The sequence below is a fragment of the Emys orbicularis genome, chromosome 2, assembly GCF_028017835.1.
Source record: "Emys orbicularis isolate rEmyOrb1 chromosome 2, rEmyOrb1.hap1, whole genome shotgun sequence".
Taxonomy (NCBI): Eukaryota; Metazoa; Chordata; order Testudines; family Emydidae; genus Emys; species Emys orbicularis.
This window is the reverse complement of record NC_088684.1, coordinates 168,016,978-168,030,116: the sequence shown is the minus strand read 5'-3', so window position 1 is coordinate 168,030,116 and position 13,139 is coordinate 168,016,978. Positions and strand designations below refer to the sequence as shown.

The window sequence follows — 13,139 nt, the reverse complement described above, 5'->3', positions numbered from 1 at the left end:
ATTATGCTGATATTGAAGAAGGAAGTAGAACCCTATACTCTCTCATAGCTATTTTGGGTTTGTAGCACTGACAAACATCAGAAAAATAATTTTGTCAATTAAGTAAGCAGATTTCACTCTGAAACAAGAAGATTGCTGAATAATTCACAATCTGCCATTTTTCAGAGTAAAGCTACAACAGAAGGTCAGCAGAGAGTGCTATATATCTCTATAGATATTCTACATTATCAATTCTCTGACAAAGTATGATGACCAAAATTTGTCTGGGCTTCTTTGCTTGATAGTTTATCTTGTTTGCAGTTGAACACTAGATCATCTGGTTATTAATGATTCTGTTATAATTTTAATTTTCCAGTTGACTTTCTGACACTTTTTTTTTAAATACTGCAGACCTCAAGTCTTGGTTTTGTTGAATTTGGACTCGGAACAGATGGTTAAACACCCTAGATTGCTTTCTTTCACCTCTCAGTTGAAGGCTGGTAAAGGATTGACTATTGTGGGCTCTGTACTACAGGGAATCTACTTGGACAAATACATAGAAGCTCAAAAAGCTGAAGAGGTATGCAAAAGGCAACTTGCAAATACTTACAGGTTCTGTTTAGATTCAAGTTTCAATGAAATGGGTGCCAGGATTTTCTGAAGAATTAGCATTTTGCATCAATATGGGCTACTGTAAAGCATTTAAGCAAAGTTAAGTTTTGACTCAAAACATTTAATGCTTTTATATACTAAAATGAGCTTAGTGATTGGAATCAAATTATGAAAACTATTTATAAAATTTAGAAGGATATTATTATATCTAGATATTATTCTGCTAGTTTTCTTAGGATAAATCCAAAGTAGGATCAGGAGGACTCAGCGTTCTCCCATATGGAGTAGTAAAACACATTCACATAGTGGTTCATATATAGTGGTTGACCCTAAAAAGTGTATATATTTACAGTGGTCACCTTTGAAAACTGGATAATGTTATTGCAGTACTACCTCTGCTTTAGCATAGGGAATGCCTAGAGAATTCCATGCTAATATTTAATTAAAAAAGCAATTTAAAAGATTTTGAAGATGCTTTCATGAGCTTCTCTACTCTGTGCATTGGTGTGCACCAGGTAGGATGTAAATTCTAGTGCGCATCAACATGTACCTCACTAACTGGCTGTGTTGACACTACTGGTGCACACCAAAAGTTGCCTAGTGCACACTGATGTCGTCCTGTTTTATACAGTTCTACACGAGTGCACAGAAGGGAACTTCTAGTATGCACCAGCAGGTCTATGCAGCCAGTTAGTGAGAGACATGCTGATGCATGCTAGACTGTACACCCCAGCTGATGAACACTAACTTACTGTGTAGACAAGCCCCTGTATCTTAGTGTGATACTGACCTTATCACAATGACTACTTTCCTATTCCTACATGAAGTATCGTGGTGAGCTGATATCACACTATTTAGCGTCAACCACTGTAGGAGAGTTGTAAGTCAGATTACTTTTTACTATGCCATTCAAATATTGCTCTAGGAAAATATGTATGCATCGTATTTGGCCATGGAACAATCCTAATATTTTACTTGGTTAAAACATACAGTGGAAATCAAATTCTTTTATATAACAGTTTTTAAAATGCTATTTTACAAAATGAAGAAATCTGACTAATCTGGTAGATCTTTGAAGTGACCAGGTCTTCATTCCTTAGGTCATTATAATCTTCCTCATGTAATAGGAAGTGATATTGTCATTCTGGTTGTGAAACCTAAGGAAGTAGAAGGATATAAGTTGGCTGTGAACAGAGTCATCAAGCAGGGGCACCGGAACAGAGAGGGCCGGAGGCTATGGCCCTCCCACTTTTCACCACGAGACCCCACCCCTTTCCTGTCTTCTTCCCCCCAAGCTCCTGCCCCTCTGCCAGGCCAGCAGCTGGTGGAGCCCAGCTGGGGAGCCTGGGCAGTTGTGGTCCGCATCAGCTCCCCACACCTGCCCTCATGGCTCTTACCCCAACCTGGCTCCGGCCGAGGGGTGGGGCCTTGGAGCTGCAGCCTGGCCATAGTAAGAACCACGCAGGCAGTTGTGGGGAGCTGGGGTGGACCATCCATCTGCCAGCAGTGCAAGGGGGCTGAGAGCAGCCTCCACCCAGGGCAGGTGGAATATCCGCACTGGCTCCCCACAGCTGCCTGTGCGGCTCTTACTATGGCTGGGCTGCGGCTCCAGACCCCACCCCTTGGCCGGAGTCAGGCCAGGGTAAGAGCTGCATGGACAGCTGAGGGGAGCCTGGGTCCCTCTGCCTTCCCTGGGCAAGGGATCCAGGGGGCAGGGACATGGGCAGGGGACTGCTTTCGGCCGACCCCGTCCCCAAGAGGGGCGGGGCAAGGCTCCCTGGCCCTGCTCTGGCTTCCGGCTTGGCCGGGGGGGGGGCCTTCTGGGGAAGAGGAGGGGCATTGGGGAAGGGGCAGGGCCTCAGGGAAAGAGCTGGAGCAGGGGCAGGGCCTCAGAGGGGTGGGAGGCCCTGGCCCCGCCACTTTTGGGAAGGCTCTGCCGCCCCTGCCATGAAGGGAATTAAAGCACAATACAGCAGGGATATTCAAACCCTGAGGTACAACTTCTCCCATTACCATTCATTCTGAAAGAAGCAGTGATTTTTCAGAGAGAGATATTACATAATGTAGCACCCTATTTCTGATTGACTGCTATATGCCAGGTTGAGGCATCACCATGGGCAGCTGTCCATCATTATAGCTTACACTCCCACTGAGGAAACTACAGATGTTAATAAAGATGAGTTCTATCAGTAACTAGCAGCAGTGACGCAATCCATTCCTTCACATGACAAACTTATTATACTCAGAGATATGAACTTCTCACCAAGTTGCCCCAGAAATGTCTTCAAAATTATTCTTGGGCCATTTTGCTCTGGAACTATAAATGATAACTCTAGAAGATTACTCTCCTTTTGCTCTTCTCACAATATTATCATCACCAGCAGTTGGTTCAGGCACTTGGGATCCTGGCCGTCTAACAATGGCTGGATGAGGAAGGAGCTGGACCATATCTTGGTCTGGAATCATAATATAATAAGTATAATAGTGGGTCTACAGAGGTGCAGAAGCCCTGGTAAATACTGACCATCATCTCCTTGTTGCTAAAATGGCAATTACTCCCTGATTTCAACATAAGAGCATACCTGTTATGATACATAAGGCACAATGCATCTGTGAAAACTCAGCGCTTGCTAACAAGTACTCTGTCACAGTGAAAGATAAATTCTATGCACTTGGCACTCTACTGGATGACATAGTATTAGCTTGAACTGCCATAAGCACAGTCATCCAAGAAGCTGTAAATGCCATCCCACAATCAAAACGCTACAAGCAATACTCGGCTATCCAATGAGACATTTCAAATTTTGCAAAAGAAATCTGAGGCCAGACAGAGCCATGATGACACTGAATGTAAACATTTACAAGATAGTTTACAAGTGAAAGCAAAAGCGGATTGTGAAGCTTATTTTGAGAACTTGGCAGAAGAGGGAATAAGAGCTAATAAATTACAATCTGCGTTCAGAGCTATTCAGCCATTTTGATCCAAAACTGGGCTTCGCGCAGGTCTGTGCTGGTAAACAAGGTTGATGGTAGCCATCTGTCTTGGATGGTTTAGACACAACATATCCTGCATCTTTGCAGAGGGTTAGACTAGATGACACTTGAAGTCCTTTCTAACCCTATGATTCTATGGTATAACATTCTTAACCCAAGAAGAAATGCAGGGACAGAAAGAATATTATGAGTCTGCACTTTACCATCCTGAAGAGACTTCATGTCCAGATCTGGATGGTTTAGCAGTAGATATAATCCCTAACCCCAAAAAACTGTGTAGATGCACCTACATTGGAAGAGGTTCTCTCTGTCATAAAGAACCTGTGAAGCGGGCATGCTGTCAGACCTATAACACCTGAATTTCTCAGGCACGTTGTAGATCCCATAAGTGTAAAATTACACCAACTTTTTTTAGGGCTAGGACTACTGGGAAAGGTACCAGCAGATGGAAGAGAGGGATCATTATCCCACTCTATAAAGGGAAAGGCCTATGCATGGAGTGTAGTAGTTATAGGCCAATAACTCTGTTCTCTGTGCCTGAATGAATCTTCACACATGTCCTATTCACCCAGCTCCAGACTCTCCTTGTGAAACTTCATTCCCCAGAAAAATTGTGTTTCACTGCTGGGTGATGTACAATGGATATACTTGCTCTCCGTCTTTTATCTGAGATCCATCTTGAATGTAACTGGCCTTTCACAGCAGCATAAGTAGACCTAAAGGCAGCTGTCAATAAAGGTTCCTTATAGAAGGCCCTACAAGGCATCAGTGTTCCCAGCATTCTCCTGAGGCTAATTCAAGATCTACAGAATGTCTCAGGCGTAGTTGCAGAGTAGGACACATAGGTTTGAAAGGTTTCACACCAGATCCAAGGTGAAGCAGGTATGTGTCCTGATCAGTCCAGTCCTGTTTTGTCACACAGTGGATTGTCTCCTTTTATATATTTCAGAAAAATATCAGCATAACTGTTTGTTAAACTTCTTTTACTGACCTGGATTATGTGGATCATGTAGTCCTATTGGGTAAGGAAACAAATGATCTCAAAGATGCACTAGAGAGCTTCCAAAATGAGGCAGCTGCCATTGAGCTAATGGTTTCTTGGATAGAAACAAAAAATCCAGAATGTCAGCTCAAAAGTTGTGATACAAGACATCTGTATTTCCAGACAAACCATAAAAGTAGTGGATGACTTTATCTCTCTAGGCAGTAAACTGTCATCAAACAGGTGCAGCCAGGCAGACATCCTAAGGAGAATTGATTTAGCAGCCTCAGCTATGAAAGACCTGATTATGGTCTGGAACTGACAGGAGGTGAAACTATGTACAAAAGTATGGATTTTTCAAACCTGCATACTTCTGATCCTTTTATATGGGATCTGAAATGTGGACATTGCTTAAACAAGACATCAGGAGGCTGGAGTCATTTCATATGCATTATCAACAGTGACTACTGGTATAAGACGGATTGACTTTATTAGTAACAGGGATGGATTGTTGAGAACTCACCTCGAGAGGATTGAAGTCATCATTGGTCACTGCTGGATGACCCCTTTTGCTCATATTGCCTGCATCAGCTGCAGACTCCACATACATTGAGCACTGAAATCAGACTTGAAGTCAGGAGGGGTCAACAGACTGCCTGGTCAACAGACTGGTGGTGGTCATGCCATCTCCCACAATTAACCTGGCAGCACCAGATCAGTAATAATCTAGTGGTGCTCTTAGATGCCTGGAATAAAGCTGTACAGTGTGGTCATGGACATTTGGCACTACAGACTTCCACTGTGTAAGCATGTTGTTGTTATTACATACATGTCTTAGAATCACTGCATGGTTTTCCATCCACATGTTCTTAAAACAGTATAGAGTCAACATCCTCTCCTATGCAGATGGAGTTTTTGGTAGATGGGTATCATTCAACATAGTGTTCCAGTAACCATGAGGTCCTTGTTCACTTTTAAGTCATTAAATTGAACTCCCTTCCCTCCTTTAAAATGATTTACAGTTTTCTACACTCACTATGAAGATCGCCTATCATGAAGGGGATGGAGAAAGGAAAATTCTATCTCACCTGCAAATTTTCTAGAAAATTCCATGTCCATCTAACTCCTCCTTGGAGGACTGCATTATGTCCAGAGTTTTTCTAGCTATTAGCTTGTTAACACACTCTTCCATTTCAAATTATTTATCCAAAATGTCATACTATTTCATTAGAGAGACAAAGTGGGTGTGGTATTATATTTTATTGGACCAACGTCTATTGGTGAAAGAGACAAGCTTTCGAGCTTACATAGAGCTGTTTTTCAGGTCTGGAAAAAGTACTCAGAGTGTCACTGCTAAATACAAGGTGGAACAGAATGTCAACGAGCTCTGTGTAAGCTCAAAAGCTTGTCTCTTTCACAAAGAGAATTTGGTTCAATAAAAGATATTACCTCACCCACCTTATCTCTCTATTATCCTCAGACCAACATGACTACAATAACACTGTAAATGAAATGTCATATCAGAGCTCAGCAGCAAATGGTTTGAACTGAATAGCACTTTTTATGTAGTTTACAGCTTTGGAAATTATCTTTTTGGATTTTTCTTGCTGGGAGGTGGTCCTAAATCCAGACTCACAGCAAAGATCTGTGCTGCCTCCAGTTGTCATCAAGACAGGGAAAAATCCACTGCGAAGATGGTTTGATATGGAGGGTTCTAAAAAGAACATTTTACAGATCATAGAATCATAGAAGATTAGGGTTGGAAGAGACCTCAGGAGGTCATCTAGTCCAACCCCCTTCTCAAAGCAGGACCAACCCCAACTGAATCATCCTAGCCAGGGCTTTGTCAAGCCAGGCCTTAAAAACCTCTAAGGATGGAGATTCCACCACCTCCCTAGGTAACCCATTCCAGTGCTTCACCACCCTCCTAGTGAAATAGTTTTTCCTAATATCCAAACTAGACTTCCCGCACTGCAACTTGAGACCATTGCTCCTTGATCTGTCATCTGCCACCACTGAGAACAATCTAGCTCCATCCTCTTTGGAACCCCTTCAGGTATAAAATCCCCCCTCACTCCTCTCTTCTGCAGACTAAATAATCCCAGTTCCCTCAGCCTCTCCTCATAAGTCATGTGCCCCAGCCCCCTGATCATTTTTGTTGCCCTCCGCTGGACTCTATCCAATTTGTTCACATCCTTTCTGTAGTGGGGGGCCCAAAACTGGACGCAATACTCCAGATGTGGCCTCACCAGTGCCGAATAGAGGGGAATAATCACTTCCCTCGATCTGCTGGCAATGCTCCTACTAAGATAGCCCAATATGCCGTTGGCCTTCTTGGCAACAAGGGCACACTGTTGACTCATATCCAGATTCTCATCCACTGCAGGGCCGGCTCCAGGCACCAGCCGAGCGAGCTGGTGCTTGGGGCGGCAGCTTGTAGGAGGCGGCATTCCGCCCAATCCTAGGCCGGCACAGCCACTGCTTTTTTTTTTTTTTTTTGTTCCGCTCCGGCCGCCCTGTAGGGGGCAGCGGTGTGGAAGACGGGAGCGCCCTGCAGCAAGCCCGGCAGGGCAGCCTGCGTCCTTCCCTCCCAGCCGACCGGAGCGGTGCGGAGCCCTCCTGGCAGGGGGCACGGTGGGAGGGGCCGCATGGCAGCGCCCTGCTGAAGCCCTGGCCACCCCCCTTCTCTCTCTCCCCCCACTCCCTCCCCCTTCCCCCGCTAGCCGGGGCACATCTGCAGGGCAGGGAGTCCCCCTCCACCTTGGCTCCGGCCGTGCCGCAGGTTTTTTTTTTTTTTTTTTTTTTTGCTTGGGGTGGCCAGAAAGCCAGAGCCGGCCCTGGTCCACTGTAAAACCCAGGTCCTTTTCTGCAGAACTGCCTCTTAGCCAGTCGGTCCCCAGCATGTAGCAGTGTATGGGATTCTTCCGTCCTAAATGCAGGAATCTGCACTTGTCCTTGTTGAACCTCATCAGATTTCTTTTGGCCCAATCCTCCAATTTGTCTAGGTATCCTAACTCCTAGAACTGGAAGGGACCTTGAAAGGTCATCGAGTCCAGCCCCCTGCCTTCACTAGCAGGACCAAGTACCAATTTTGCCCCAGATCCCTAAGTGGCCCCCTCAAGGATTGAACTCACAACCCTGGGTTTAGCAGGCCAATGCTCAAACCACTGAGCTATCCCTCCCCCCAAGGATAGGGTCACTCTGGACCCTATCCCTACCCTCCACCATATCTACTTCTCCCCCCAGCTTAGTGTCATCTGCGAACTTGCTGAGGGTGCAATTCATCCCATCATCCAGATCATTCATGAAGATGTTGAACAAAACCGGCCCGAGGACCGACCCCTGGGGTACTCCGCTTGATACCGGCTGCCAACTAGACATGGAGCCATTGATCACTACCTGTTGAGCCCTGCGATGTAACCAGCTTTCTATCCACCTTATAGTTCATTCATCCAATTCATGCTTCTTTAACTTGCTGGCAAGAACACTGTGGGAGACCGTATCAAAAGCTTTGCTAAAGTCAAGGTATATCATGTCCACCGCTTTCCCCATATCCACAGAGCCAGTTATCTCATCATAGAAGGCAATCAGGTTGGTCAGCCATGACTTGCCCTCAATGAAACCATGTTGACTGTTCCTAATCACCGTCCTCTCCTCCAAGTGCTTCAAAATGGATTCCTTGAGGACCTGCTCCATGATTTTTCTGGGGACTGAGGTGAGACTGACTGGTCTGTAGTTCCCTGGATTCTCCTTCTTACTTTTTTAAAGATAGGCACTATATTTGCCTTTTTCCAATTGTCCAGGACCTCCCCCGATCACCATGAGTTTTCAAAGATAATGGCCAATGATTCTGCAGTCACATCAGCCAACTCCCTCAGCACCCTCGGATGCATTGCATCCGGCCCCATGGACTTGTGTATGTCCAGCTTTCCTAAATAGTCCTTAACCTGTTCTTTCACCACTGAGGGCTGCTCACCTCCTCCCCATACTGTGCTGCCCAGTGCAGCAATCTGGGAGCTGACCTTGTCTGTGAAGACCAAGGCAAAAAAAGCATTGAGTGCTTTACCTTTTTCCACATCATCTGTCACTAGGTTGCCTCCCACATTCAGTAAGGGTCCCACACTTTGCCCCTTCTTCTTGTTGCTAACATACCTGTAGAAACCCTTCTTGTTACCCTTCACATCCCTTGCTAGCTGCAGCTCCAATTGTGCTTTGGCCTTCCTGATTACACCTCTGCATGCTCAAGCAATATTTTTATACTCCTCCCTAGTCATCTGTCCAAGTTTCCACTTCTTTTAAGCTTATTTTTTGTGTTTAAGCTCACCAAAGATTTATCTGTTAAGCCAAGCTGGTCGCCTGCCATATTTGCTATTCTTTCTGCACATCGGGATGGTTTGTTCCTGCGCCCTCAATAAGGCTTCTTCAAAATACAGCCAGCTCTCCTGGACTCCTTTCCCCCTTATATTAGCTTCTCAGGGGATCCTGCCCATCAATTCCCTGAGGGAGTCAAAGTCTGCTTTTCTGAAGTCCAAGGTCCGTATTCTGCAGCTCTCCTTTCTTCCTTTTGTCAGGATTCTGAACTTGACCATCTCATGGTCACTGCTGCTCAGGTTGCCACCCACTTCTACTTCCCCTACCAATTCTTCCCTGTGTGTGAGACAGAGTATTTCCTTCTGCTTACTTGGTTGAAGTTTCCTTATGATTTTCATTTGTAGTATCATGTAGAGTCCTATGTGTAGATCCATGTTAACACATCAGTAATCTAATTGAATAATGAAAGCATGAATAATTGCCATGAGGTCAGCATATGAAAGAAAAGGTTGCAGCCTTCTTGCCAGGTACAAACAGAAAAAGCACTCTTGGTAGTGGACGCCAGATGGACTTCCATGAGCAACCAAGGGTTTTATGTGATCCCCTGGTTATAAAATTGAATAAACAGCAGGTACTCTGTCCTTTAACTGATATACTGTAATTGATCTCTACCAGTTCTTCCATTTGGCTTCCATTTCCTATAGTAGAACCTCAGAGTTATGAACACCTTGGGAATGCAGGTTGTTCATAACTCTGAAATCTTTTTAACTCTGAACAAAACGTTGTGGTTCTTCTTTCAAAAGTTTACAACTGAACATTGACTTAATACAGCTTTGAAGCAGAAGAAAAATGCTGCTTTTAACCATCTTAATTCAAATGAAACAAGCACAGAAACAGTTTCCTTACCTTGTCAAATATTTTTTTAACACTTTCCCTTTATTTTTAGTAGTTTACGTTTAACACAGTACTGTACTGTATTTGGTTTATTTATTTATTTTTTGTTTCTGCTGCTGCCTGATTGCATACTTCCGGCTCCAAATGAGGTGTATGGTTGACTGGTCAGTTAGTAACTAAGGTTCTACTGTATTTCAATTTTATCCAAGTTGAGTTTGTTAGCTAATTCTCATCCGGGTCCCAGTTCGGAGCACGACAGTCTGAATATTTATTTATATTTATGTTTATAAAACATATTCTACTTATACATTCAAATAGGTATTGGCACATTCTTCAGCTAAATACAGGTACTTCCTTCTGTTCACTTTTAGATGAACTGACCTGATTAATTTGTGTCTCAGTATTAAGGAGTAAATCTAATTTTCAGATAAAGGAGGTGATAATTATCTCATTAATTGGATTTCTTTCCGTGTAGGCTCATGGGTTTCATTATTCTTTGTCCCCTCTCAGTTTTTTCTTAATCTAATTTTATAATTTTGTTTTGTGATTTGATAGCTGAAGCTAAATTTTCATGGAAGGAGTACAAAGAGCTTATCTTCAAAATTAATTGTAACAAGGTGCTGATTAAGATTTTTTGGATTTTTTTCTAACTGAGATTACTTGGGGGTCTATAATACAATGACGATGGAATAATGTCATTCAAAAAGAAATTCAATTACTGAGCTTACTGCCATATTTCAGAAACTCTAGGGGTTTATAAATCTTATTAAATGAAGGCTTCCACCCAGAACAACAGATGAATTTCTTCTAAAATATCTTAGTAAAAGCTATATGAAACTGAATTGATTTATCAATATGAAGTTTTAATGAATTTTTTCAGTGTAATGCATTTTTTTTTTTTATCTTTAAAAGAAAATATGATCTAGAACAGTGTTTCTCAACCTGGTAGGTTAGCACCTCTGTAAAGAGCACCGGGTATAAGAGAGGAACACTACCCTGGTCATTATCCACGATGTGATTATATTAAACTACTAGAATTATACAAAAATTAAGTATGGATATCACTTCTAATTTTTTATTTTAACCAATAAATACTGATAAAATACCCCTGAGATAGATAAAATATGAAATCTGTACTTGTCCAATAAACACTGAAAAAGGTCCAGAAATGGTTAATTATATCTATGTCTACAGAGCAGTAGTATACAGGAGTGTGATTATTAAAGTACATTAATGTGTTAGCATTAATTGGTCTGTGTAGACTGTGCTTTTGCACCGAAGGGAATATTACAAAGAGATTATTCATTACAGTAATATATACTATATACTGTAATATTATACTGTGTATAATATACATTATTCATTAAACCCCCGATTTTTGACATCTATATAAAATTCAAAAATTGCTAAAAATAACCCTCCCCAAAACAGGATGAATAAACCCAGAAAAACAGAAGCTTTAAGTATGGCATAGTACATAGCATTGGTCTGATTATTTACTTACAATAAAACAGCTCAAAGTTTTCTTTTAAAAAGTCATTGCTTTGTCATAACCTGGCAGAATTTGAAGCCAGATATAAAAATAACAATTTTAGGGAAGACTTGCTCCACTTGCATTCCTAAAAGACTCTCGGTATTTGTCAAACTTACAAAAGTATTCTCTGTAGACATCTGTCCTGTGCTGAGTACCTATCCCATAAATTAAAATACACAACAGGATGGAATGTAAAGGACAACTAATACACATACAAATAAATATTCACCAGACCATTATTTCACAAATGGTGCGTTGCGGGAAGGTCTAGATGGTTTTTGTGTGCCACGAAGGTCTAAGCCCCAGGCTCTCACTTCCTACAGGCAGCAGCACACAGGAAGCACTTCTGGGGCACAGGTAGGGCAGGATAGGCTGCAGAATGTCCATTTACTGGCTCCAGCCCCTTCTCCCGCACTGGTTCTGCTGCCCAGATCGCACTCTCACTTCTCCTGGGCAGCAAGAGCAGTGTGGCGAAAGTAGCCAGAGCCAGCAAGTGGACAATCAGCCATAGGATTCCCAACTGTCTAATCACACAAACCCAAACACCCTGGCCCCACACCTGCCCCATCCCTTCTCCAAGGCCCCACCCCTGCTCACTCCAGCCCCTGTCCCTCCGTCACTCGCTCCCCCCACCCTCACTCACTTTCACCGGGCTGGGGCAGGGGATTGGGGTGCAGGAGGAGGTTTGGGGTGTGGGCTCTGGGGGGAGTTTGTGTGTGGGAAGGGACTCAGGGCTGGGACACGGGGTTGTGGTGCGGGAAGGGGTTTGGGATGCAGGCTCCGGCCAAGCGGCACTTACCTTGGGTGACTCCTGGAAGTAGTGGCATGTCTGGCAGTGTCTCATAGGTTCAGGGGCAGCTATGTGGCTCTGTGTACTGCCCCTGCCTGCAGGCACTGCCCCCACAGCTCCCATTGGCTGTGGTTCCCTGTTCCTGGCCAATTGGAGCTGCGGAGTCAGCTCTCGGGGTGGGGGCAGTGCACAGAGACCCCGTGGCCATGCCTCCTCCTAGGAGCCTCTGCTGGACATGTCGCTGCTTCTGGGAGCGGCACAGAGCCAGGGCAGACAGGGGAGCCTGCCTTAGGCCCGCTGTGCCACTGGACTTTTAGCAGCTTAAAATCACCCAGATTGGCTTCAGTAGCCTCCAGGAGATAAAGCCTGATTTTGGGAGACTCCCGGTCACGCCGCGAGGGTTGGCAACTCTAATCAACCACCTGGGAGTGATCGCAGCCCAGCCATGGGGAAAGAGAAGGGTCAGCTGGGACTGCAATAGGGAAGGGGCAGGGATAGGACAGCAATAGCAAGAACGCTGGGGGAGCCGAGCAGGGGGCTTGGTCTGGGAAGGGTGGAGCAGGAGGCAGGGATGGGTAATAGTGGATCCCCCAAAAAGACAAAATGTGGTTGGAAGGTCACCTTAGTAAGAAGTTTGGGAACCACTGCACTTGACTCATTCAGCCTTCAGCCCATCCCTTCTTATGAAGCACAAGAAAAAGAGTGAGCTTTGCAGCATACCTATGAGCTAGCAAATTAGAGAATGCCAGATCGAGGTCAGGAGTGCATTCCAAAGTTAAGGAAACTTCATGGAGGACACCCTGCCAAGAAGGCTCTCTGTCATTTAATCAAGTGGGCTCCTGCTGAAGTGCCTGTGCTGATCTCAGTTGTGACAGTATGACATGGGGGAAGAGGTGATCTCTCAGGTGACTAAATCCAAAAATATTTAGGGCTTGATTGATCAAAACTGATTCCTTGAATTCTACCCAGAAGCTTATTAGAAGCCAATGTGGATCCCAGATCTTAGAACGCCTGTTTAATGTGTTTCCAACATGTAACTGCTG

At 44.2% G+C, this 13,139-nt stretch overlaps 1 protein-coding gene across 2 annotated transcripts in view; it reads left to right on the top strand.

Annotated features, from left to right (window-relative positions):
- Positions 1-13,139, top strand: part of SLC12A7 (solute carrier family 12 member 7) — a 372,763-nt gene that overhangs the window by 295,442 nt on the left and 64,182 nt on the right. For both annotated transcript variants that reach the window (XM_065400169.1, XM_065400170.1), the window contains one exon: positions 391-559. In XM_065400169.1, the coding sequence (XP_065256241.1) occupies positions 391-559 (169 nt within the window). The remainder of the gene's footprint in view (positions 1-390; positions 560-13,139) is intronic.